The following is a 27,500-nucleotide window of genomic DNA, read 5'->3' on the forward strand; positions in this document are numbered from 1 at the left end:
GGTGGGGCAGGTAGTTGATTCCTGATTGGTGATCTCCGCAGATTTCCCCAGAGAGGTAGCTCCTGGTCGTCCGCTAGGCTGCACCACCTTCCTTCGCGCGGTTGTGAATTGTTAAACACTTTTTCCTTCAGCTCTATCAAGTCTATCTTCGTGTATTTTGGTAATAGCCTTGGTCTGTGGTTTATATAGCGCTTTTTACGAATGAAATGATTCACATTCGTGGTGACATAAGTAGAAGTTCCCTAAGAGACGTGGAGAGAGTGGGCGTGGGTAAGTAAACCCAGCCTTATGTAAATTCTTGCCAGCATAAGAGCGACAGAATTGAATCGCTCCTTGTGGATTCTTTTGCCTACCTTTACTTGTAGCGTTATTGTCAATTTTATTTGCACCAGGTTTTTCACTTCATTCATATGAAACCTAACCGATCACATGTTTACCAAATGGCGTCCTAGCTTCGTCTCTTCGATGTATATCAACTGACTGTTATATTTCTCTCTTGTGTCTTCCCTGATGATGTGATTATTGCACGAAAGTGCACTTGGGAACTTTTCGTGTTTCATTTTCCCCGTGGACTCATTGGAATATATATATATATATATATATATATATATATATATATATATATATATATATATATATATATATATATATATATATATATGTGTGTGTGTGTGTGTGTGTGTGTGTGTGTGTGTGTAAACTTAAGCGAAAGAGTTAGACTTGTGAATAGGAACTAATGCTAATAAAAGTGCCCAAGATTACCTACTTGCATCACAAGATTAGACACTTCTATTACCGTCTTTCATTACCCACCACACGAAGAGATCCATTAACAACAGTCTTTCCGTGATTACTTCATTACCATTATGGAATATAGTCCATTTATGCCTTAATAGCGCGAAAGCGTTGGTGTAAAAAAAAAATGAAAATGAGTTTACACTTTTTTTTTCTTCAATGCGCTATTTATCATAGACTGAGCTTCTTTGAGCAGGACGGTATGACCTGGCGGTAAGGGACGCTGTGACCCTTTGGTCTAACAAGGGTCAGGTGAATTATAAACACATCAGATACGAGAAGGTGGGTGTTCTGGTCGACAGATATTGAAAAAGATGGTACCTCTGGATTACATGCACACTCTGTGTAGAGTTGGTATAAAGTGTGTGATTTTAAGTGAAGCTCACTCCTGCACTTAGAACTTTTAAGTTCTCATAAAGTGGCCAAAGTTACGAGTCGGAGGGAAATTATAGGGTAAATTCACTCCTTATCAGCAGGTCAAGTGTGATCGATTGGTACCACTTTCGTCGAAGTGTATGTAGAACAGGAGGGAAGCTTACGAGGTTTCAAAGTGATCGTGCAATGTCTTAACGCACATCCTGATGACCGCCGAGACGAAGACAAATATTACTCAGGCGCTCTTCGGATCGTAGAACTTCAATCGCTTTCGTAAATCGATTTACGAACCGGATGATGGTGTAATAAAAGAATGAAGCTTATTGCATGCATCTAGCAAATCCAACTGAATCCTAGTCTTGCAAATATATTGGGTGATTTAAAAATGTTTATCAAGTGAGAGGAACAGTTTATTGCATGTGAGGATCTGTCTCACACAGGGTCACATTCTTCTACAGTCATAGACAGATAAACTCAGTGTTAACCTCTCGAGTCTAACCATGCATTGTGACACTGAGCGGAGGGGGTCTCAAAATAACGAAGCTGATCCATTTCTAAACCCAACATGCCACCTGTTGCGTTCCTGCATGCCACTTGTTGCGTTCATAGAGGTTTGTTACCTATTTATTTTTATTAATGGTACTTACGTTACTTTATGATTATCTAACACCACATTATCCTTTTTATTCGTACCCCTACCACTAAATATCTTTTTTTTTTACATTGAAAGAGGAGATAGGTGAGTGAAGAATGGAAGTTTCAACTATCTGAAATCATTCTATACATAGAAACAATTTCATAAGATTGGAATAAGGATCTGAAGCCAAGTCAAGGCGCGTATTCTTCCTGATACATGACCAGGCTATGTCTGTGGATCTTGAACGAGGTGCTAGTCGGTATAAAAAAGACTTTATTTTGCGATCGTGGCATTTTTCTCTGATAACCTAACCTAACTTAACCAGCGTTTGTTAAAGAAAGTTCTGATCTCATCCTGCGAAGTAGTAATCATTTCTCTGAATAAAGACACAGGTTGGTCAGATATCAGTAGATACTGTTTACTTCCTCCGTGATTTAGATATCATATCTAATTTTATTGTAAGTCATTCCCCACTCTCACAACACAAAGGGGAACCCGCTAATACTGTTGCAGAAGATGCCCCATTTGTCCATCAATTTCCGGAATTCACTGAAGTGATTTGAATTAGAACTGAGGATCATTGTATCTTGGTGACAATTACTTAAGGGTTTACTTGATATTTCTTCAATGAAAATTAGTCGACCGTATGCTGCTGCTGCTGCTGCTGCCGTCGTAATCGTAGCCTAGTTATTTTATGCAAACTGCTGCCGTCGTCGTAGTCTAGTTATTGTAGCCTAGTTATTTCATACAAGCTGCTGCTGCTGTAGCTAAACTTATCAAATGTATATTGCTGATGCCTTAGCTCAGCTAATATATATATACGATGCTGCCGATGCAGCATAGTTGGGCGATGGTTACTGTTGCTACTGTGATCCTAACTAGTCGAATGTACGCTGCTGTTGCTGCTGTGGGTCTAACCAATCGAGCGTACGTATAAGGCTGCCGCCGCTGTAGACTAGATTAGTAGACTAACTGCTGCTTCCATAGTCTAGCTGGTCGACTTGTACTATTACTAGTCATCCTCCCTTCAGAGCTGGTCGATAAATGGGTACCTGGCTTAGGCTGGTGTGTGTTTGTGTGTGTGTGTGTGTGTGTGGTTTCATTCGTCTGAGCAAAGACAATGGTACATAAGAATGAAGGCGAAGAGACGGGCAACACGAATGTGAACGTCTCCCGCGGGACGTAAATAGTGTGACTACGAACGACCTTTTTCTCGCCATCACTCTTGACAGTCTCCGAGAAATCCCTTCCACTTATGGATGGTCTTACTGGTCCTCCCCTCCCTCCCTCCTCCTCCTCCTCCTCCTCCTCCTCCTCCTCCTCCTCCTCCTCCTCCTCCTCCTCCCCTCCATCTCGTGGAAGCAACTAAAAACCTCTTTTACGTATGAGTTTTTTTTACCGTTTCATTCGTCGATCCCTTTTGAAGCCAAGCAGGTGCTCTCATTATAGAGCATATTCATCTTGGCTACGCCATCTTCATTCCCACATTTATATTACCGTGCAGTTCCGCTCTTTACAAACCTTAATGAATTTGCCGCCGTCTTTACATCACTGATTCCCGGTAGAACACCATTATTCAATTTATAAATCTCTGTCTTGTGTTCCAACACTATTATACGTGTGTCTCGTTCTGAAAAGTTGTCTGTACTGAATATATAAGTCAATTGGGAGGTAAGTTTGAATGGAGAAAAACTGGAGGAAGTAAAGTGTTTTAGATATCTGGGAGTGGATCTGGCAGCGGATGGAACCATGGAAGCGGAAGTGGATCATAGGGTGGGGGAGGGGGCGAAAATCCTGGGAGCCTTGAAGAATGTGTGGAAGTCGAGAACATTATATCGGAAAGCAAAAATGGGTATGTTTGAAGGAATAGTGGTTCCAACAATGTTGTATGGTTGCGAGGCGTGGGCTATGTATAGAGTTGTGCGCAGGAGGGTGGATGTGCTGGAAATGAGATGTTTGAGGACAATGTGTGGTGGGAGGTGGTTTGATCGAGTAAGTAATGTAAGGGTAAGAGAGATGTGTGGAAATAAAAAGAGCGTGGTTGAGAGAGCAGAAGAGGGTGTTTTGAAATGGTTTGGGCACATGGAGAGAATGAGTGAGGAAAGATTGACCAAGAGGATATATGTGTCGGAGGTGGAGGGAACGAGGAGAAGTGGGAGACCAAATTGGTGGTGGAAAGATGGAGTTAAAAAGATTTTGAGTGATTGGGGCCTGAACATGCAGGAGGGTGAAAGGCGGGCAAGGAATAGAGTGAATTGGGTCGATGTGGTATACCGGGGTTGACGTGCTGTCAGTGGATTGAATCGGGGCGTGTGGGGCGTCTGGGGTGGGCCGTGCAAGGTTGTGTGGGGCATGGATGTGGAGGGGGAGCTGTGGTTTCGGGCATTATTGCATGACAGCTGGGGGCTGAGTGTGAACGAATGGGGCCTTTGTTGTCTTTTCCTAGCGCTACCTCACACACATGAGGGGGGAGGGGGATGGTATTCCATGTGTGGCGAGGTGGCGATGGGAATGAATAAAGGCAGACAGTGTGAATTGTGTGCATGGGTATATATGTATGTGTCTGTGTGTGTATATATATATATGTGTACATTGAGATGTATAGGTATGTATATTTGCGTGTGTGGACGTGTATGTATATACATGTGTATGGGGGTGGGTTCGGCCATTTCTTTCGTCTGTTTCCTTGCGCTACCTCGCAAACGCGGGAGACAGCGACAAAGCAAAATATATGAATATAAGTATATATATATATATATATATATATATATATATATATATATATATATATATATATATATTCCTATGAGTCCACGGGGAAAATGAAACACGATAAGTTCCCAAGTGCACTTTCGTGTAATAATCACATCATCAGGGGAGACACAAGAGGGAAATATAACAGTCGGTTGATATACATCGAAGAGACTAATCTACAGTGTTTTGATACTTGGCATGGCGGAATAACACCTGAATATGTTTGCTAATGATAACAAAAATAATGGAATGTACCTCAGTCAGGTAACGAGAACCATTAGGGACTTACTGCGTGAGACACCGTCGTGGCAAAGATGCAGCAGCGGTGGTCGTCGTCAGACAAATGGTTAATGACATCTGAAACTCTGGCAGACGCAAACCCAAAGTGTTCCCCCATACTTCAACTGCCCTAACTGGTGGTAGGGGGGGAGGTCTTTCCCTTCCTGTAAAATCTTTTAAGTTTCGCCGATTTCTATGCTGAGAGTTTGATGATGATGACAAGAGTGTTCTGTCCTAGGCACCACAGCTGTGGGGCAGGAGGGGTTAGGGGTTTGGGGGGAATAGGTCAGGTCAGGCCAACTACGGCTGTGGATAGAGCAGATAAGGCCATCCACTGGTAGGATGATGATGACGATGATGATGATGATGATAATATTGATGCTTAAACAGGGACGAGGAGAAGAAGAAGGAAGAAAAATCATATCTTTTCATAAAGGTATTATAAGTGGTTTCGCCAGAGAAGGAAACTCATTATCATCAGTAATTAGATTCTGAGGGTCTGGTGTGGGTGGCAAGTGCTCCGTGTCAGCCCCCGGGGAGGAGGTCTGGCTTGATGGTGTGGGTGGCAAGTGCTCCGTGTCAGCCCCCGGGGAGGAGGTCTGGCTTGATGGTGTGGGTGGCTAGTGCTCCGTGTCAGCCCCCGGGGAGGAGGTCTGGCTTGATGGTGTGGGTGGCAAGTGCTCCGTGTCAGCCCCCGGGGAGGAGGTCTGGCTTGATGGTGTGGGTGGCAAGTGCTCCGTGTCAGCCCCCGGGGAGGAGGTCTGGTTTGATGGGGTGGCCCTTACCAGTCGTGTCAAAAGACCACGCCATCGTATCCAAGGTTCGCACTGTTGTCTTCACTCATGCGACTATCGCGCCCCCAGGGATTGAAGATTCTATGTGTATATACAAATATGGAAACAAAGAATAACATTCATTTTTCCCTTCTCTCTCAAAATCAAAAAGGTTATAGGAAATTTAGTTCTGAGAAATGATCTAAAAGGGAGCAAATTAGGGAAAGTTCATTCCGGAAGAGTAGTACAGAAGGACGGAAAAGAAGATTGGAACCCGGAGTTAATACAGCACAGACACAGGGTGTCACATACGTACACTGGGAAACGAAGACTCGTTTTTTATAACAGTGACGGACGCTGCGCACTTCAGCGGGGGGGGGGGGGGGGGGGGGGGGTTTGGAGTTCCGTTAGTGTGGAAAATTGACGTCGATGAAGTCTTGAAATGATCACGATGCCTTATTTTCGAGAGGAAGTGAGTGAGAGATGTCAGTCGGTAGGTAGGGTAACGTCGAGAGCTGAGGTGTCCAGGTTTTGGTTTACCGAGCTCCGCCTGCTTTTGGTTACACGGCGATTGAAAAGTCGCCTATAAAGCGAGGCTGGCTGTAGTAACGTCATCATATGACCCAAGTCTAGTATACTCGTCTTAAGAATTCAGTTATCGGGAGTCCGTCCTGTTCCTACTACTGATTGTAGCGCAGCCTTGGCATGCAGGAGTCCCTGGGGAAAGGAATCCTTTGGTAACACCAGGACCCGTTTAGAACGCGGGGGTCCTATGGGTGGTTATAGATAAGATAAATAAAGCTTGGAAATTGAACGACTATGGTGAGTTGCCAGTGCATATTTTTCCCCTCCTTTATTTTAATGGGACGTTGATACCATCATCGGAGGAGAGAACCGCATCATCTTGCCACTGAGACTCATCTTCTGCCTGAGCCTCCTTGACCCACCCACCCGCATGGCTCTTGAAATGCGACCTGTCGAGAAATAGCGAGAGGAGGAACTGTCAGGCGGAGGCGACCCCTAGGGGGGAGTGGCGGCTGGCCTGAATGCGCCAATCTCTGGCTCCCAGTTTCTCTCGTATGATCGGCTGCCTTCATACGCGCGCCTTGCTTTGGTAGCCTTTCGCCGTCAGTCGAGCGCTCTTCGTTATAATTCATCTCCTTTACATTGTTCTTTGTACCGTCATCTTTGGATGTATGTATTCTTTTTGATGTAAATGTAAAACGTAAAAAATTAACGCTGCGTGAAGACTGGTAGGTGCCATGTACATGACGTAGCGACACCAGAGCCCTCTGTCCACAGTCAGACCCCACATACGGTTCCCTGATCTCCCCGACCGCTTCATATACCCTGGTTCAGCCCTATAGCAGCGCTTCGCCTTTTACACATCACATCACCTCAATTTCTTCTATCCAACGCACGCCTCTCACCCTCTTGAATGTTCAGGCTCCGACCACCTCTTTCGCTCCATCCTTTCATCTCCTCCTCGTTTACCCCTGCCCTTTGAACTCTCCACTTTTGACACGTGTATTCTATTGGTCCATCTCTCTTCACTCATACTTTTTCCATGTGTCCAGACCATTTCGGCACACCGTGGTCAACTCGTCCAATCAAATTTCACCTTTCCCTCACACTGTCATTCCTTATGCGTTCAACCTTTTTTTCCTCAAGACATACCATTTCTAGCGTGTCCATCCTCTCCCCGTCTGCTGCATGCAGGGCCCAAGGCTCACACCCATAAGACACTACCGGGACTACAATACCCTCGTAATATATAGTATAGGATATAGTATATACCCATCTTTGCTCTGACAGACATATACTTCTTCCACACATTTCTCAGTGCACCCAGGACCTTCGCCTCCTCTCCCAACCTGTCACTTCCTTCAGCCTTCATGGTTCCATGCGTTTCCATATGAGCTCTCATGGTGTCTAAAGCACTCCGCTTCCTCCAAGATCCTCCCCTACTCAGACTTACGAACCACCATGCCTCATCTGCCTGATGCATCTCAACATATTTTTAGTTTTATTCACTCTCAATTTTAGTCTCTCTCTCTCTCTCTCTCTCTCTCTCTCTCTCTCTCTCTCTCTCTCTCTCTCTCTCTCTCTCTCTCTCTCTCTATCTATCTATCTATCTATCTATCTATCTATCTCTCTATATACTTACGTAAGATCATGTTGTTTATAAACTTTGTTATACACGTCCTGATATACAATTAATCAAAATCAATTAATGTCTTAGAAGCTTGTATCCTTCTGTCAAGTACTCACATGCTAGCATAGTAGAACAATGTCTGTTACTTTATTATCATTATTGTGCGTCAAATCTTATTTACTATTTGATATGATTGTCTTTAATGTGAAGAGAGTAAGGCATGTGTGTGCAAGTCGGACGAGAGGAAGGTGAGTGGGTCCAGGTGAAGGTAATAAAATCATGAATATTGCTTTACCATTCTGACTATTATTCAGTTGACAAAAGTATGAAATATGATGAGTGAATTTTATACTTTTGTTAACTGATCATCTGTTAGGGTAATGTGACTTCATTATTATGATTATTATTATTATCATAATTATTATCAATTTTTTTATAATTATTATTATTATTATTATTATTATTATTATTATTATTATTATTATTATTATTATTATTATTACTATTATTATTATTATTATTATTATTATTATTATTATTATTATTATTATTATTGCTATTATTATTTTAATATCATTATTATCATTAACATTTCTCTCAATTGTCAAGTCTTGATTACTAATTGATATTAGTGTCTTTACTATAAAGAGAGTAAGGTGGGTGTATGTGTGGGAAGAAAAAAGAGGGAAGGTGGTTTCAGGGGAAGACGGGTCTGTGGCATGTTACTAATGTTAATATGGTCATTTAGTCTGTGTATGGGCTGGGTGATAAATGAGGTAAATGCGAGGATCGAGAGAGAGAGAGAGAGAGAGAGAGAGAGAGAGAGAGAGAGAGAGAGAGAGAGAGAGAGAGAGATGGGTCCACAGTCTGTTGGCGGTGGGGGTGAAGGTGCATTGGAGGTGACTCATGATTTGTTTGCTGATGACGTGGCGCTAGTGGCACACTCGATAGAAAAACTGCAGAAGCTGGTGTGACTTGAGTTTGGTAGTGTGTGTGTGTGTGAGATGAATAGCTAAGAGTAAATGTATATTTAGTAAGGGGAGATAAACAGGTTGGATGGAGTGTAAACGAAAATAGCCTGGAGGAAGTAGAGTATTTTAGATGCCTGGGAGTGGATGTTCCGACAGATGAAACTTTGGAAGCTGAAGTAAGCCATTGGGTGGGTGAGGGGGCGAAGGTTCTGGGGTTCGCTGAGGACTGTTTAGAAAGAGGTCACTATATGTGAGGACGAATATGGACATTTTTAATGGTATAGTAGTCCCGACGGTGTTGTATGGGTGTGAGGCGTGAGCTGTAGAAGCTTCGAGAGCTTTCGGAAAAGGGGTTTTGGAGTAACTCCAAGATCCTTTTCAAGAAAGAGGTCCTAGGACGATTATAAATGAATATATATATATATATATATATATATATATATATATATATATATATATATATATATATATATATATATATATATATATATATATTACAAAATGAAAGTATAAGAAATATATATATTCTACAACGTTTTACACAGTGTGACCAAAGCCTTTCTTGTGATATCCAAATTGTCTAACAGCTTGGTCAATATTGGGTGAAGGTATCACATTACTGCCTCCCTCACTCCCTCCCTCGGTCCTGGTCCTCAACATTAACTATGTTTACTCTCCCTCTCAGGAGTCGGGGCTCTCGGTCTGCAAGTCAACGGCCGGAACAAAATGAACCATCTCGACATCTGCGCTGCACGTGAGTACTGGTGGCGTTACTGCCCCCCCCGTGCCTGTGTCTGTGTGTGTGGTCAGGGGTGGAGTTACTGCCCCGTGCCTGTGTTTATGTGGTCAGGGGTGGAGTTACTGCCCCCTGTGTGTGTGTGTGTGTGTGTGTGTGTGTGTGGTTAGGGGTGAGTTGCTGTCCCCTGTGTGTGTGTGGTTAGGGGTGGAGTTACTGCCCCCTGTGTGTGTGTGTGTGTGTGTGTGTGTGTGTGTGTGTGTGTGGTTAGGGGTGGAGTTACTGCCCCCTGTGTGTGTGTGTGTGTGTGTGTGTGTGTGTGTGTGTGTGTGTGGTTAGGGGTGGAGTTACTGTCCCCTGTGTGTGTGGTCAGGGGTAGAATTACTGCCCTGTGTGTGGTAAGGGGTGGAGTTACTACCCTATATGCAGTCAGGGAGGTTGAGTTACTACCCTGTGAGTGGTCAAGGGCTGGGTTAAGATCCCTGCGGATCACCCTGCCTCTTCTTTTGAGATTGCTTGTCAGTCTTCTGGACGCTGAGCCTTGCAGACAATTTTTCCGCGCACGGGATATGGGCTAAAGACAGATTGCACTAAACCAGCTTCGGCGCTGCTGTGACGGGATATGTGTGTATGTGTGTGTGTGTGTGTGTGTGTGTGTGTGTGTCGCCTACGGCGGCAGTGGAAACATCTGTCCATAACTATGTTGTCCATACCGGTGCTGTGGAGTGTCAGTGTCTTCAACGTGGTTTGTGTGTCTGGCGTCCGCTCCGATGTCGATTTCTCCTCATACCTTATTATAACCATGTCTTCAGGAGCATCTCGGGTGTGGTAAACAGGAGTAGACACATCTTGGTTGCGCCACAATCATGCTATAGTCTGAGCAGTTCAGTTGATGGCCTTAGGGGTTCAAGCGATAGTCTTAGTGGTTCAAACGATAGTCTTAGTGGTTCAAACGATAGGCTGAGTGATTCAAACAATAGTCTTAGTGGTTCAAACAATATTCATAGGAGGGTTCAAACAATAGTCTTAGTGGCTCAAAAAACAGTCTTGGGGTTTAAACGATAGTCTTAGTGGTTCAAACAAGTCTTAGTGGTTCAAACAATAGTCTTAGTGGTTCAGACAATAGTCTTAGTGGTTCAAACAATAGCCTTAGTAGTTCAGACAATAGTCTTAGTGGTTCAAACAATAGCCATAGTAGTTCAGACAATAGTTTTAGTGGTTCAAACAAGTCTTAGTGGTTCAAACAATAGTCTTAGTGGTTCAAACAAGGCTTAGTGGTTCAAACAAGTCTTAGTGGCTCAAACAATAGTCTTAGTGGTTCAAACAATAGCCTTAGTGGTTCAAACAATAGCCTTAGTGGTTCAAACAATAGCCTTAGTAGTTCAGACAATAGTCTTAGTGGGTCAGGCAATAGTCTTCGTGGTTCAGGCAATATTCGTAGTGGTCTCAGTAACGACCAATACCCGAACTTGGATCTTCGTGTGAACCCGTTTTCAATCAGCTGTGACTTTTCCTGAAGCAACGCAAGAGCGCCCTTCCCTCTAAGCCCTTCTCCATGATATTAATCCGGGCGGGACTGGAACCCTCTTCAATGCACTCCTCGTTGGATTAGAAGGGCTGGCCACCTCACCCCACAGAGGAAATCATCTCTTTCTTTATTCCATTTCCGGCGAGAGAGAGAGAGAGAGAGAGAGAGAGAGAGAGAGAGAGAGAGAGAGAGAGAGAGAGAGAGAGAGAGAGAGATTTGTAGGACTTTGCATCATCGTTTTAATGTGCTTCGTGGTTTTTTTTTTAGGCGTCTTTCTCCTTTTCCCCCTTCTCCAAATTCTCCTAAACTCTTCATTCATGATGGCATTGATGTGAGGCTAGTTCTTCAGTTAACTAATGGTGACATAGAGGTCAAAGGTCAATAACGGGGTTAGCTAATGGTGACGCACTGCTCAGAGGTCAAGTTTGGGGGTTAGGTAGTGATGACACAGGGGTCAGAGGTCAAGTACAGGGTCAAGTAATGGTAACAAGGGTTAGAGTACGGGGGCAGTTGATGACACTACTGAGGTCAGAGGTCAAACATGGGGTTCAGGTAGTGGTGCCACAGAGGACAAATAAGGGAATAGAGAATGACGACATCGGTAGATCAGGTGAAGGAAAGGGTTATGTAATGGTAACATAGAGGTCAAAGGTCACGTGTGTGGAGGGGGGATGGTGGTCAGGTAACGGTGATGGTGACAGAGAACTCTTCGCACTCTCAGTATCTTAGAGGCAGAGTGGAGTATTTGTAAGACGTGGTGATTATCAAGATAAGTGTGACAGTGATACCAAGTGTGTCTCTCATGTTCGGTGATGTGATTTCAGACCCGGCGAAAGAGAGATGAAAGCTGTGAAGGAGTTTCAGGAAGAGAAAGGGGAAAAAAAAGAACGGTTTTAAGAAGCGTTAAACTTGTATAAGTTATATATGTGGTTGTGGCGAGACGTAGATTGAGCGAGAGGTGATGGTAGGGACTGGAAAAAAAATAAGAGAAATGCTTTGTTGACTCTTCCTCGTATGACTGTCCCTTAGTCATCAGTCATCTGCTGAGGGAAGATCGTTGATGAAGAGTAAGAACAATGCAAGAGACAGAACTGAACCCTGAAGGACGCCGCTTTGGATAGGGAAAGAGGAGGCTGAGCCATCAACATTTACGGAGATGTAGGGACAACAGAGGACGTTATAGTGTGCTCCATAATCTGTTTGCTGACTTTGGTGCTCTGACAACAGATGATCCGCTTTATTCTCCGCTCACTGTTGATGCCCCTGGCTTCTCACCGATATAATCTGATGAGGTAACCCACTCGTGTGAGCTTTGTAGGCAGGAGACTCATGGTATGGGGGTAGTAGTTTGACTGCAGTCTCATAATGGGTTTCGGAGGTAACATGGTTCAGGCGTGTTTGATTACCTCTTCATATCTCAGCTTCTGCATCGACGTTGACGTATTTTTCGTGAGCCAGAACCCTTCCCAGTCGTTGAAGTTCCTTGTGAAGGGCTTCCTGGCTTGATCAGTTGAAAGACTTTTAATGAAGGACGTTCTATCACTCATGTTTTACAGGTCATGACATTCACTATCCACCTGACATCAGCAGGTTTTCTGTAAAATGAATTGCAGAGGATACTTCCTTCACATTTGGGATGAGTATCAAGGAGGAGAATTGTTTTTTCAGTGCTAGTTGGTGAGATCGTACGTGAAGTTGAATACTGAGCTCGCCTCCATGACCCTCTGTAACTGTCGTAAATTCCTTATAGTGACAGAATATATCGTCCACATAGCGACAGTAAGTGTTGGGACGTAGGTGACTGTCGTCAAGAATTTAGTGTCCAGCACGACTCACGCTGGAGCTTCCAAAGAGAAATCTTAAGAAGGGAGATCCCATCGCTCCTCCTATCTCACAACAGGAGCTCAGGGAAGGAAGTGAATAGGAACAGCCATCAGCGCCTCTGATTTCCAGCACCCACGATGGCAATACTCCACAGTCAAGCTGCACCTCCGCAATCAAACGCCTCCTGCTTACAGGGCTGATATAAGCTCAGATTGCCTGCGAGAACATCACACGCGTCAGTAGACACTGACATAGACATGATCATATAAGAAAGTCAAGATCACCAACTTGATGATGAAAACTGTAGCCTTCACCACAGTGTTACACTGGCGTCCCTGCCACCTCACTCGATCAGAAGACTACCGATGAGAGAAGATGCTCCTGTGTAACATAAGTTAAACCAGAGACACAACCTAAAATCCATCCACCGTTAAATGAAATTGATGATCCTGGAAATCCCTCTCGATGCGAAAATCTTAACCCTGGTCATAATTGGCTGATGAACTCGCACATTAACCTCAGCTTTCACAGCCAGCCAACCAGCCAGCGGCTCCCAATTTAGGACAGACAGAGCGAGCTGAACGTACACAGCAGTCGGTAGGAAGAACTACTCTCTTGCCCGGCGCGCTATTTTCCCGTCTGTCTCACTCAGTGAAAGGTCCATCCTTCACTTCACCCATCAGCCAGGAAGACCCATGTAGACGTCGTGGACGACCAGATGTTGACATCCGCTCCCCTGATGATGGGACGAGGTTTCCCAAGTATTGTAATGTGATTTTAATCTGTTCGTTGTTTTGAACTTTTAAGATGGAATGAACTTTGGCGAGTTGATCTTTATTCTTCTGCAAGAGTTTAAAGAAACTTGCGAAGGTTTAACAAACAGTTAGGAAGCTCATTGATGTGATGTAGTGCTTAATGATATATATATATATATATATATATATATATATATATATATATATATATATATATATATATATATATATATATATATATATAACCCTGGGAATAGGGGAGAAAGAATACTTCCCACGTATTCCCTGCGTGTCGTAGAAGGCGACTAAAAGGGGAGGGAGCGGGGGGGGGGGGGGCTGGAAATCCTCCCCTCCAGTTATTTGATTTTCTAAAAGAAGGAACAGAGAAGGGGGCCAAGTGAGAATATCCCCTCTAAGGCTCATTCCTCTGTTCTTAACGCTACCTCGCTAACGCGGGAAATGGCGAATAGGTATGAAAACACACTCACATACACACACACACACACATTGGTATTATTTATTTTTATTCATTATACTTACTCGCTGTTAGCGTTAGCGAGGTAGCGCAAGGAAACAGACGAAAGAAAGAATAATGGCCCAACCCACCCACATACACTTGTATATACATAAACGTCCACACACGCACATATACATCCCTATACATCTCAACGTATACATGCACATATACACACAGACATATACATATATACTCATGTACCTATTCATACTTGCTGTCTTCATCCATTCCCGTCGCCACCCCGCCACACATAAAATGGCACCCCCCCTCCCCCCGCGCGCGCGTGAGGTAGCGCTAGGAAAAGACAACAAAGGCCACATTCGTTCACACTCAGTCTCTAGCTGTCATGTGTAATGCACCGAAACCACAGCTCCCTTTCCACATCCAGGCCCCACAAAACTTTCCATGGTTTTCCCCAGACGCTTCACATGCCCTGGTTCAATCCATTGACAGCACGTCGACCCCGATATACAACATCGTTCCAATTCACTCTATTCCTTGCACGCCTTTCACCCTTCTGTATGTTCAGGCCCCTATCGCTCAAAATCTTTTTCACTCCATCCTTCCACCTCCAATTTGGTCTCCCACCTCTCCTCGTTTCCTCCACCTCTGACACATATATCCTCTTTGTCAATCTTTCCTCAATCATTTTCTCCATGTGATCATACCATTTCAATACACCCTCTTCTGCTCTCTCAACCACACTCTTTTTATTGCCACACATCTCTCTTACCCTTTCATCACATACTCGATCAAGCCACCTTATACTGCATATTGTCCTCAAACATCTCATTTCCAAAACATCCACCCTCCTCCGCACAACCCTATATGTAGCCCATGCCTTGCAACCATATAACATTGTTGGAACCACTGTCCCTTCAAACATACCCATTTTTGCTTTCCGAGATAACGTTCTCGCCTTCCACACATCCTTCAACGCTCCCAGAGCCTTCGCCCCCTTCCTCACCCTGTGACTCACTTCCGCTTCCATGGTTCCATTCGCTGGTAATTCCACTCCCAGATATCTAAAACACTTCACTTCCTCCAGTTTTTCTCCATTCAAATTTACCTCCAATTTAGCTTGCCCTTCATCCCTACTGAACCTAAGAACCTTGCTCTTATTCTCATTTACTCTCAGCTTTCTTCTTTCCCACACCTTACCAAACTCAGTCACCAACTTTTGCAGTTTCTCACCCGAATCAGCCACCAGCGCTGTATCGTCAGCGAACAACAACTGACTGACTTCCCAAGCTCTTTCATCCAAAACAGACTGTATACTTGCCCCTCTTTCCAAAACTCTTGCATTTACCTCCCTAACAACCCCATCCATAAACAAATTAAACAACCATGGAGACATCACGCATTCCTGCCGCAAACCGATATTCACTGGGAACCAATCACTTTCCTCTCTTCCTACACGTACACATGCCTTACATCCTTGATAAAAACTTTTCACTGCTTCTAGCAACTTGCCTCCCACACCATATACTCTTAATACCTTCCACAGAGCATCTCTATCAATCTATTGTATGCTTTCTCCAGATCCATAAATGCTACATATAAATCCATCTATATATATATATATATATATATATATATATATATATATATATATATATATATATATATGTGTGTGTGTGTGTGTGTGTGTGTGTGTGTGTGTGTTATAAAACACAGGCAGCAGGAAAGAGAATTTAACGAGAAAAGAGAGATAGAGAGAAGATGGATACGGAGAAGCAATGAAGGAAATACTCTTGAGCAGGAGAAAAGGAAGAGGAATATGACAGAGTGAGAGGTAAAGGGAGTGAGAGAAGGAGAGAAAGGATGAGAGAAGAGAGAAAGAAGAGGGATGGGAGAGAGGAAGTTTGGAAGGCTCATGGAGAATGGACGATTCGAGAATGGGAGGGAAGGAGGTGTTGGAAGAGAAGCTGAGAAGAGGCGCAGGAGGAGGGAAGAACGAGAGGAGGACCAACGGAGAAGCACAGGAGGAGGGAGGAAGAGGAGGACCAAGGAAGAGGCACGGAGGAGGGTAAGGGAGAAGCCCGACAATAACATGGGGTGGGGGTGAGGTGGGGGGCTGAATACAAAGGAGCCAAGGCTTTCATGTGTCACCTGGTGGGTAGGTTATACACGACCCCGCCTGATCCACCACCACCACCACAACACACACACCTTACACTCCCACGACCCAGCCCACTCTCCAAGACCCACCCCACACTCCCCAGGACCCACCCTACACTCCAAGACCCACCCCACACTCCCCAGGACCCACCCTACACTCCACGACCCACCCCACTCCCAAGACCCACCCTACACTCCACGACCCACCCCACTCCCAAGACCCACCCTACACTCCACGACCCACCCCACTCCTCAGGACCCACCCTACACTCCCACGACCCACCCCACTCCCCAGGAACCACCCTACACTCCACGACCCACCCCACTCCCCAGGAACCACCCTACACTCCACGACCCACCCCACTCCCCAGGAACCACCCTACACTCCACGACCCACCCCACTCCCCAGGAACTACCCTACACTCCCACGACCCACCCCACTCCCAAGACCCACCCTACACTCCTACAACTCACCCCACTCCCAAGACCCAACCTACACTCCTACAACCCACCCCACCCCCAAGACCTACCCTACACTCCCACGACCCACCCTACTCCCCAGGAACTACCCTACACTCCACGACCCACCCCACTCCCAAGACCCACCCTACACTCCACGACCCACCCCACTCCCAAGACCCACCCTACACTCCTACAACTCACCCCACTCCCCAGGAACTACCCTACACTCCCACGACCCACCCCACTCCCTAGGACCCACCCTACACTCCTACAACTCACCCCACTCCCCAGGAACTACCCTACACTCCCACGACCCACCCCAACATTCCACCCCTCTCCATATTCCTAGGATCCAACCCCACACCCCCAGAACCCATCGCACCTTCTGTCCTCATCCCACATCCCAGAACTCACAGTTCAGTGTAGGGAATGTGGGTCAAGATTTTAAGTCAGATTCTGATGGTTGCTGAGTCTAATTGCTTGAGGCTCCATTGTTGTAAGTAAGGCTGGATCTGCCCTAGATGTAAGAGACGTATTCCATATATGAGTCCCGCCTTTTACCATCGGAACGACCGCTCAGAAGAGATGCATTCTCTCCCTCCCTCTGAACAGAACTCATAGTTTCGAAGAAGCAGACTTAGTCATTGGTGTAACGTGGGGTTTCCGTGATGGATTATAATTCATTGATGTCTAACTAATGTTTTGTGTGGTGAGTGGTGGAATTGTAGAATTCTCAAGAGGAAATGGGGAAAATTGCGTGGGGGGGAAGTTTTGGGAAGAAAAGAAAATAGAAATACGATGAAACTGGGATTTTGAGACGAGCTTAAGTAGGTTAGGTCTGCTCAAGTTGGACGGAAATCCTGTTCAAATTTTAGTAGACAGAGACGCTGATCAAGCAAGAGAAAAAAAAAAAAAGACAGAGCGTCTGAGAGACGTAGAAGAGGAACGTTGTAGTGGAGAGCCATCAGCGTATGTGCGTATTGGGTTATTGGGGCAAAGAAATCTTTTATGCATAGAAAGGAGGATGAATGTAAGAGTGGACAGACCCCCTGAGTAATACCCATCTTGGCAGAGGAAGATGGAAAGGTTCGTCCTTCAGCACAGACGGAGGTGGACGGACCAGGGAGGAAGACAACAGACACGTGTGACAAACTTGCAAGGAAGGAAAACCCTGAAGACGGGGAGCTTGGAGAGCAGAGCCCGGTGCCACACCCCATCAGAAGCTTTCGAGATGTCAAGGACTACACCACGGGAGTCAGTAAGGTTTACCACAGAGAAGGTCCAGATGTTAGTAAAAGAAAAAAGGATGTCACCTATGAAGCCAAATTGATGATGGGAAAAAAGACTTTACAGTTCAAGATGCTTAGCGAAAGGCAATGTGAGGCGAGATATGATGATTCTGGAGACAGTATAAGGCAATGTGAGGCGAGATATGATGATTCTGGAGACAGTATAAGGCAATGTGAGGCGAGATATGATGATTCTGGAGACAGTATAAGGCAATGTGAGGCGAGATATGATGATTCTGGAGACAGTATAAGGCAATGTGAGGCGAGATATGATGATTCTGGAGACAGTATAAGGCAATGTGAGGCGAGATATGATGATTCTGGAGACAGTATAAGGCAATGTGAGGCGAGATATGATGATTCTGGAGACAGTATAAGGCAATGTGAGGCGAGATATGATGATTCTGGAGACAGTATAAGGCAATGTTAGGCGAGATATGATGATTCTGGAGACAGTATAAGGCAATGTGAGGCGAGATATGATGATTCTGGAGACAGTATAAGGCAATGTGAGGCGAGACATGATGATTCTGGAGACAGTATAAGGCAATGTGAGGCGAGATATGATGATTCTGGAGACAGTATAAGGCAATGTGAGGCGAGATATGATGATTCTGGAGACAGTATAAGGCAATGTGAGGCGAGATATGATGATTCTGGAGACAGTATAAGGCAATGTGAGGTGAGATATGATCATTCTGGAGACAGTATAAGGCAATGTGAGGCGAGATATGATGATTCTGGAGACAGTATAAGGCAATGTGAGGTGAGATATGATGATTCTGGAGACAGTATAAGGCAATGTGAGGCGAGATATGATCATTCTGGAGACAGTTTAAGTCAGAGTAACAGGACGTTAGCTGGAAGCACTAAAGCAGATATCCGTCCCTGAAACACGTTGCACAAGTGAATGTCTTTTCTACGAGGTAGGAAAGGCTTTGAGCTTAGAATGAAGAGAAGCAGACGAGCAAGCGTGGACGCACATTCAGAAGCGCTTACCATCAAAACTTGTAGGGGGGGATGCCATCTGGTCCATACATCTTGATTGTTCCCAGAAAGAGAAGAAGTTTTAGCATCGCACGCAAGTTGAGTTAGAGGGAGGGACATACGGTGAGAAAGAGGTGCGTCAGAGGCTGAGGGAAGAGGAGCTTAGAGGAAAGGACTAATGAGAGTTACTCCGTCACTAGGAGAGGCAGTTGTACCATTACGTGAACAAAGAACTGAAGGAAATGTAGAACCACAGATGTTGTCGGGGATATTTTCTGACAAAGACGAGAACGAAGTCGAAGAATGAGGTTTTTTGACACTTCCTCATGGTAAATACCCACATCCTGTCACGTGTAACGTATTTCCAGTGATTTTTGCACGTAGGGGAAAGCTGAGTATGAGATGAAGGAAGTATTTTCTAGGTTCTATTTCCCGTTCCCTTCAGGACTAGAGCAGGTGATCCGCGGTCTGGAAGCAGAGATGGGCGTAGAGGAACAAGAAATGTATGTCTTCATTCCTACAACAGTAACCTCGTATCTGCGTTCAGTCGGCAGGAAACAGTAGTAATCTCTCCCGTTGAGAATCAAGAATGAGAAACCTCGAAGGTTCTTCCAGAAGTCAGCCGGAGATAATCTTCAGACTCCAGGTCCGCTGACGTGCTACAGCCATGTTGATGTTCAAGTAAACAAAGTCTCCTTCGAAAAGGAAGAACTGGAGATGTGACACGAACTGATAATTATATAAGATCCTTTGACAATTGGATCTCCAACAGGAGGAAGATGTCAAGAGAGATATTAGGCACTTGATGGTCTGCTTAGGAAATGTTAGTTGAAGGACCGAGAATGTTGGTGAAATGAATGAAAGAAGAAGATGCAGATTTTCTATTGGGCACAAGTATTTGGAGAGGGCGCTACTGCTTCCCGCCTGAAACCTTCCTTCTCGTTGGCAACGGAGTCAGGCGGGAGTTGAATTGAACTTAACAACCCAGAATGTTGGGAACCACGGGCCATAGCTCTGTTGCACACTCTCATGTTTGTACTTGGTAGTTCATCATGAGAAGAAAGAGAGAGAAGTAGAGCGGTACGAAGAGAGGGAATAGAGAAGAGAAGAAGTAAGATAGGAGAATGTTGGGTGAAAGATAGCCTGAAGCTCCACATCTTAATGAGACTTTAATGAAGCCCTGGGGACACGGAGGATGCGAGATGGCCTCCAGTCCACTACTTTAATACTCCTGAGCCATTAATACGTGAATGCGACTCCGGCAGGTGGGTGTATTATGGGCAAATTGACCAACAGAAGCAGTACAAAGTATGAGATGACACGTGTCTGTACCATGTGATGCTGAAAACCAGTAGGAGTATATGTGCGGGGGTTGAGGGGGAGTATTTGTGTAAGAAGAGAGTTCCGTGGAGAGACTGGAGAGGTTCAGGGAATAATCAGTGAGAGAGAGAGAGAGAGAGAGAGAGAGAGAGAGAGAGAGAGAGAGAGAGAGAGAGAGAGGATGAGGATGATTTTCGTACTGTTAGGATGTCATCATTTGTCCTGGTGTGAGAGGGCTGGAATATATAACCAGTAAAATGCCTGTCGAGGGCGGGAGACATGATAGGACTGGATCCCACCAAAACCACAGACCACAAGGGAGACATAACAGGACTGGATCTCACTAGACCACAGACCACAGGGGAGACATAACAGGATTAGATCCCACTAGACTGCAGACCACAGGGGAGACATAACAGGACTGGATCCCACTAGACAGCGGACCCTACAAAACATCAAAAGAAGTAAGATCATACATATCTGAGTGCACACCGCTCGCCGCTCTCGAAGGATGCAGTGCACACTTATCAACGTATGGAAAGCGAATACTACAAACCACAGGCTGTGTCCCTCACTCACGCACTCTCTACACAGAAATTCCTTTTCTATTCTCCGGGTTGTTGGTGTCTTGCCTGAGCGTCAGGTACGTAGTGTTTGTTGGGAGAATTAGCGGGAGAAAGCAGCCTGGCACAGGTAGCGGGTAATGTCGTTATGTCCTCTGCCCGACTACCTGTGCTATCATATTGGTTTAGGTGAGGTTGGGCAAGGTGGGGTTTGAGGTGAATGAGATTTCCGTGTGCGAAGTAAGGTTTGTGTTTACCTCAGGGTGCAATTTGGGGCCCAGGGGACAGGTGAGATGGTGTTACATTTGACGATGTTAAGATACAGGAACGTTAATCTCTGTAATGATTAGGGGAAGCTTAAGGTTAGTTTGAGTGGGTCAGTGATAGATAGGCAAGGTTAGGTTAGGTATATAGTGCGTAGATTCTGCAAAACTCACTTAGGTTACAACTACGTTCAATTTTTTATTATGTATTTTCAGGAACTCTAGAGTTTTCCAAGAGCAAGACGTAATTATAAATGTATTTAAACTTCACACACACACACACACACACACACACACACACACACACACACACACACACACACACACACACACACACACACACACACATGGAAGAGGACGTTAGTGTATGTGGCACTGATGAAGCACCCAAGTTCTCACTGATAATGAGAGGGGAATGAGGTTCGCCAAACTACACTAACCATATAATGTCGTCTCCCTCACCGCCTCATATCGTCTCCCTCACCGCCTCATGTGGTTGCTCTCATTCCTTATATCATCTTCCTCGTCGTTCGCGTCATCTCTCATAACTCCAGTGTTATCTACATGTCTCTCATAACTCCAATGTTATCTACATGTCTCTCATAACTCCAGTGTTATCTACATGTCTCTCATAACTCCAATGTTATCTACATGTCTCTCATAACTCCAATGTTATCTACATGTCTCTCATAACTCCGGTGTTATCTACATGTCTCATGTCGCACTCATCACTCCTCATGTCGTTCCCCCCTCACGCCTCATGTCGTCTGAATCACCTATTCATATTGTCTTCCTCGCCCCCTCATGTCTTGCCTACCACACATGTCATCTGCCTCATATCTCATGGTCGTCTCCCTCACATCTCAAGCCTTATTAGTGGTGGCCACGGGGGAGGGGGGGGGGGGGGGGAAGATACCTAGGGCTGGCATTGAATAGGAAGGGTGAGGTGTGGGGGAGGTGGTGCAGCCATAGAAGGGGGAGGAGTCGGGCCGCGAGTGATGGGGTGGAAGGGGTTCATGATTGTTAGGAGTCGGGCCGCGAGTGATGGGGTGGATGGGGTTCATGAGTGTTAGTCTGGTTGGCTCAAGAGCGTGTGTTTAAGGGAGTATGTGTATAAGGGAATGTGTGTGTAAGGGAGTGTATGTTTAAGGGAGTGTATATTTAAGGGGGTGTGTGTTTTAAGGACGAACGCATTCATGGAACCTTTAGAAAGCGCTACAATTAAACCCTCTGTATGTAAGACATGGCCTCCGTAAGCATACCCCTTCCGTGCTCTCCTCCGCCCAAGACCCGGCTTTTCAAGGAGCGCTTTTAAAAAGCTTGCCAGTCCACCAGCGTGGTTGCTGTGGTGACTATAACCCGCTAAGTTGCGTGATACATTTACCGTGTAAGACGAAAGTGCCTCAGTCATGCCTCGCTACCCACAGGTGATTATCATCACGTCTCATGCTCCATCACTCTCAAGTTTTGCGATCTGTGTACAGCCCAAGACACAGTAACTGTATTACAGTGGCGACGGATGGCGAAATCGTGTGCTTGCTCTTGAGGGAGAGTCACGTGACTTGGCTGAGAGCGTACAATGGTGAGTGTGGCGGCGACCTTGAAACAGCCAGCGCGGGAGACGCTAGCCAACCCGTGTGCAACGTCTGGGACCAGCGATTTTTCCTGTCTTTCTTCCTCTCTTTTGTGGTTGTTGAGGTGTGTCTCACATTTCCAGGGTTTTGATGAAGACCACTGTAGGTCTTCAGACACGCTGGCCTGTGTGGTCTGTGGGTGGTGTTGACATCACCAAGTACACAACACAGATACAGCGACTTCTCTCCCCCTCCCGCTGCCACCGGTAAAGTGTTGCCTCAACGTAAAGACGATGTTGTATTTTGATCTAATATGCTTTCCGTGGTTTCTGGGCTGTGAATGTTGTGCATTGTATTATCTGACGTTTGTTTTATTTCCTCGGTTACACTGGGGGGAGCTTGGTGGTACGGGCTGGGGTAGCGAGTGGTGGGGGAGTCGAGAATGCGCGGTGAATGGAAGCGCGTGTGCGAGGCGTAATTTAGAGATCGTGCGGTTCATTGAGAGATAATGTGAGGGCTGGAGTATCTGAGATAGTGTGAGAGCTGGAGTATCTGAGATAATGTAAGGGCTAGAGTATCTGAGATAGTGTGAAGGCTAAAGTATCTAAGACAATGTAAGGGCTAGAGTATCTGAGATAGTGTGAAGGCTAGAGTATCTGAGGTAATGTAAGGGCTAGAGTATCTGAGATAATGTGGTTATAGTATCTGAGATAGTGTGAAGGCTAGAGTATCTAAGATAGTGTGAAGGCTGTAGTATCTGAGATGGTGTGAAGGCTAAAGTATCTGAGATAGTGTGAGGGCTAGAGTATCTGAGATAGTGTAAAGGCTAGAGTATCTGAGATGGTGTGAAGGCTAGGGTATCAAAGATAGTGTAAGCTGCAGCAGGAGTGTGGCTACGTGAATGTGTAGCTCATTGGGTTTACGTTTAGTGGAGGGGATATCATAAGGTCAGTAGTGGCAGGTAGTGAGACAAGAAGGAAAACTTGAGTGTAATTTCAAGGAGATGATTTGGCCGGGGAAAATGTGTGCATTTGTAAAAGCGAGGATTCCTTAAAGGCGCGTACAACGGTGTGTGTGTGTGTGTGTGTGTGTCTTGCTGACGCGTCTGTCCTTAGGAGTGCGCTTGTGTTTGAGAGAGAGAGAGAGAGAGAGAGAGAGAGAGAGAGAGAGAGGGGTGAGAAAGAGAGGGTGAGAGCTGGGGTAGGAGAGTCTGCAGGAGGTGCCGTGGTCTACATAGATGAGTATCTCACGGTCAAAGAGGGAACACCATTACAAGATAAGGTGGTGCTTGCCTTGATGAGAATATTACCTCATTTCTTCCCCTCGTTGTCTTGATTGATGCTAAATTAACGTTCTTGAGAGTCAGAAAGATATATATATATATATATATATATATATATATATATATATATATATATATATATATATATATATATATATATATATATATGAGCAGAGAGAAGCGGGCTATCGCTCACCTCCCACTGCAGCCCAGTCCAGTGCCTCCCTGGTGAGGATGAGGGTGGTATGGCTATAAGGCACAGCTGGGGATGGAGGCGGCTGGCTGAACTAAACTGTTGAGTGTGTGCAGGACGCTGAGAGAGAGAGAGAGAGAGAGAGAGAGAGAGAGAGAGAGAGAGAGAGAGAGAGAGAGAGAGAGAGACAGACAGACAGACAGACAGAGTACACGTAGAATTACTGAAAATGGGAAAAACAAATGCCAAAAGTTCCTGCCTTTCTGTAGTAAAGACAATATTTTCTTTTATTACATACACCTCCTTTTCTCTACGAAATGAATGTCAAAAGTTTTCTTTAGAATATTTGTACTGTGTTCACATTATGTACACCGTGGTATAATTCATTCCACTCTTCAGTTACTCTGTTGATTAAATAACTGACACAAGATACCATCAAAATGGCCTCTGTGTTAAGCTAATCTTTTAATGAACCTCTTCCTAAGGAAGAAGGTTCAAGCTGTTCTTTCTATTTGCCTGGTGTTCTTTAGTTGAAATGAATCTTTAAGACTGATTGTATCACTTGTCCTCAGTATTTCAGGAATCATGTGTAAGATCGCCCCATAGTCATAGTGTTGTAAGTTCAGTTGCTTGAGCGTTTCATCGTACGGCTGGCGTTGTGTTTTGGGGGCGATGCTGTAGCATCTTCCTTTGAACTCTCTCAAGTTTATTTATTTATCTAAGTGACGCTTGGATCAGAATTTCATCACATATTCGCGATGTCGCCTGAGGATTGCATGATATAAAGTGCGTATTGTGTCTGGAGTCTTGTGTGTGAAATCTCTGCAGGATTATGGTGAGGCATAGGTTAAGTAAGGCGGGTCGAGTAATACAAGGCAGGCTTGGCAGGGGTGACCCTGTGATGCTGGTGGTGGTCGGAGGCGTCAGATGAAGCAGGAGCACGTGGGAGAAGTGCCTGGCTGGCGAGTCTACGTGAAGCTCCTGTAGAAGGTGTGGAGTTCCCACCTGCCTCGGGTCACTTCACATGTTTGAGTACCTGCTGTTATACTGGTATGTTACAAAATGGTTACAGTCTTACCCAGAGTGACTGCTTTCTTTTTTGTTTCTGTAACTGAGGTGAGGTTTGTTGGGTGATGATTCAATGGGTATTTCCTGTCTTCTTTTTTCTGTATAGTATTTGTGTGGCATATCAAAGCCTACAGTCGTTGGGCGCTTCTCCCCACATTCTGTGACCTGAGTGAAATCTTTGTGAGCCTTAGTGAGAATTCTTTGAGCCACTGTGAAGTTTTTGTGAGCCTTCGTGAAAATGTTGTAAGCCGTTGTGAAATTTTGTAAGGCATTGTGAAATTTTATGAGCCTTCGTGAAAATTTTGTGAGCCATCATGAAATTTTTGTGAGCCATCATGAAATTTTTGTGAGCTGTTTTATTTATTCATTGACGGATCTGTTTTAAGACAAGGGGACACCTTGTCTTGGCCGGACGATTTAATGAGATATAGTTTTGTAAGATATTTTGATACCTCCTGGCTATTTATTTATGAACAAGTTAACATTACCTCTGTCATGCAGATCTGGGAGTGTGATAACATCCTCTGACGAATAAACAGATTGAAAGGATTAGTCTGAAAATGAAACTATTTCCTCCACTGATGTATATATATAGCAACGATCCTGCAGTGTGTCTTTGACAGTGTCATTTTCATGTGTTTAAAAGATTCCATTGGATGACTTTTGATATTTTGAACTTAATTTTATTTATTTTTTTCTCTAGCTCGTCTTTGCTCCGTCATTTCTTCGTCTTGTACTTTCTGTGTACCTTTGTGTGTAGTGACTGCAGTACCCAGGCACTGCTGGTGACTTCTCTTCTTTGCTCCGTCATTTCTTCGTCTTGTACTTTCTGTGTAACTTTGTGTGTAGTGACTGCAGTACCCAGGGACTGCTGGTCACTTCTCTTCATTGCGTCAGGTTTCTATGCTTCAGATAAAGTACGTTTACACTTCTCTCATCACGGCCGGTTTTACTATACCTTATCATCAATTAGGATCTGTTAGCACAGTTTCTCCTTTAATATCGTGTCCTTATTTTTTTTTTCTTGATTGCTTCAGCTGCATCTGCCATCAGACTACTGATACAGTCTGTATTTCTGAGATTTCCATAATGTTTCGTCGAAGTTTACTTGACGGTAGTAGTTGGTACCCATCGTTAGATTGTCGTAAAATCTGAATTTACAAGTGAAAAGTTAAATCTCATGACTTTATATGATGTATAATGTTGCTCAGATTTTCACTCACCACACGTGACTGTACAGTCAGATCCGTGTCTGAGGTTCGGAGTGAACTCAAAATGCATCAGTCCCTCATCGGACTGTCTTGCCATTTGGGATAGAAAACAGGTTTTTCTAACAATGTCAGTTAACCTGTTTCCCTCGTGATTACCTGTTGGAATGTCCCAGTTTACGCCAGGGTTGCAAATATGGCCTAGAATGACACACTGTCTTTCCATCTATTGATTTCTCTCTTTTGAATTCCTTGCACGTCTTATTATGATCGTATTTCTAACATTGCTGGGGAGACGTGTACACAATTGTTGACGTTAAGTGACGTTTGATTTTGATTCTTAAATCTGGATGTATTATACTAAACGCAAACTTCATTGTCCGTCCGTCCGTCCGTTCGTCCGTCCGTTCGTCCGTCCGTCCGTCCGTCCGTCCATCCGTCCGTCCTTCTCGCGAATATGCGGTGTGGTGTATCGGTTAGCGTTCCTGACCGTGACGCATTCACGGGGCCGCCCAGGGTCGAGCGCATAGGTTCGAATCCTGATTGCAGCCCACTGTCAACCTAGCTGTTCATCCACCCCTAGGGGGTTGGTCGATGAAATGGGTGTCTGGCTCGTGCTAGGATATATATATATATATATATACATACATATATATATATATATATATATATATATATATATATATATATATATATATATATATATATATATATATAACGTTAATGGGTTTGCCTTGATTAGGGCCTCAGCTGCCCGTGCCGTCTCAGCTAACATATATACAAGAAAAAAAACATGATTGCTAATTCAGGTAATAGCTGCCTGTTAACCGTGTTTATGCAGGGTCGCTTATGGAAGTTATGTCGGGAGATTAGAGAGAGAGAGAGAGAGAGAGAGAGAGAGAGAGAGAGAGAGAGAGAGAGAGAGAGAAGGAAAGAAAGAGAGGAGAAAGAAAACAGAAGGAGAGAGAAAAGAAAGAGAAAGAAGGAAGGAAGGAGAGAAGAGAGAGAGAGAGAGAGAGAGAGAGAGAGAGAGAGAGAGAGAGAGAGAGAGAGAGAGAGATGAAAGACGAG

At 44.8% G+C, this 27,500-nt stretch overlaps 1 protein-coding gene across 9 annotated transcripts in view; it reads left to right on the forward strand.

Moving 5' to 3' along the window:
• Nucleotides 1-27,500, forward strand: part of LOC139760814 (probable 3',5'-cyclic phosphodiesterase pde-5) — a 459,357-nt gene that overhangs the window by 249,823 nt on the left and 182,034 nt on the right. For all 9 annotated transcript variants that reach the window (XR_011715413.1, XM_071684483.1, XM_071684469.1 and 6 more), the window contains one exon: nucleotides 9,425-9,493. Coding sequence is in view for 8 of the 9 variants with exons in the window: in XM_071684483.1 (XP_071540584.1) it covers nucleotides 9,425-9,493 (69 nt within the window). In the remaining variant the exon portion in view is untranslated. The remainder of the gene's footprint in view (nucleotides 1-9,424; nucleotides 9,494-27,500) is intronic.

Source organism: Panulirus ornatus, chromosome 3 (assembly GCF_036320965.1).
Source record: "Panulirus ornatus isolate Po-2019 chromosome 3, ASM3632096v1, whole genome shotgun sequence".
In the NCBI taxonomy this organism is placed as follows: Eukaryota; Metazoa; Arthropoda; class Malacostraca; order Decapoda; family Palinuridae; genus Panulirus; species Panulirus ornatus.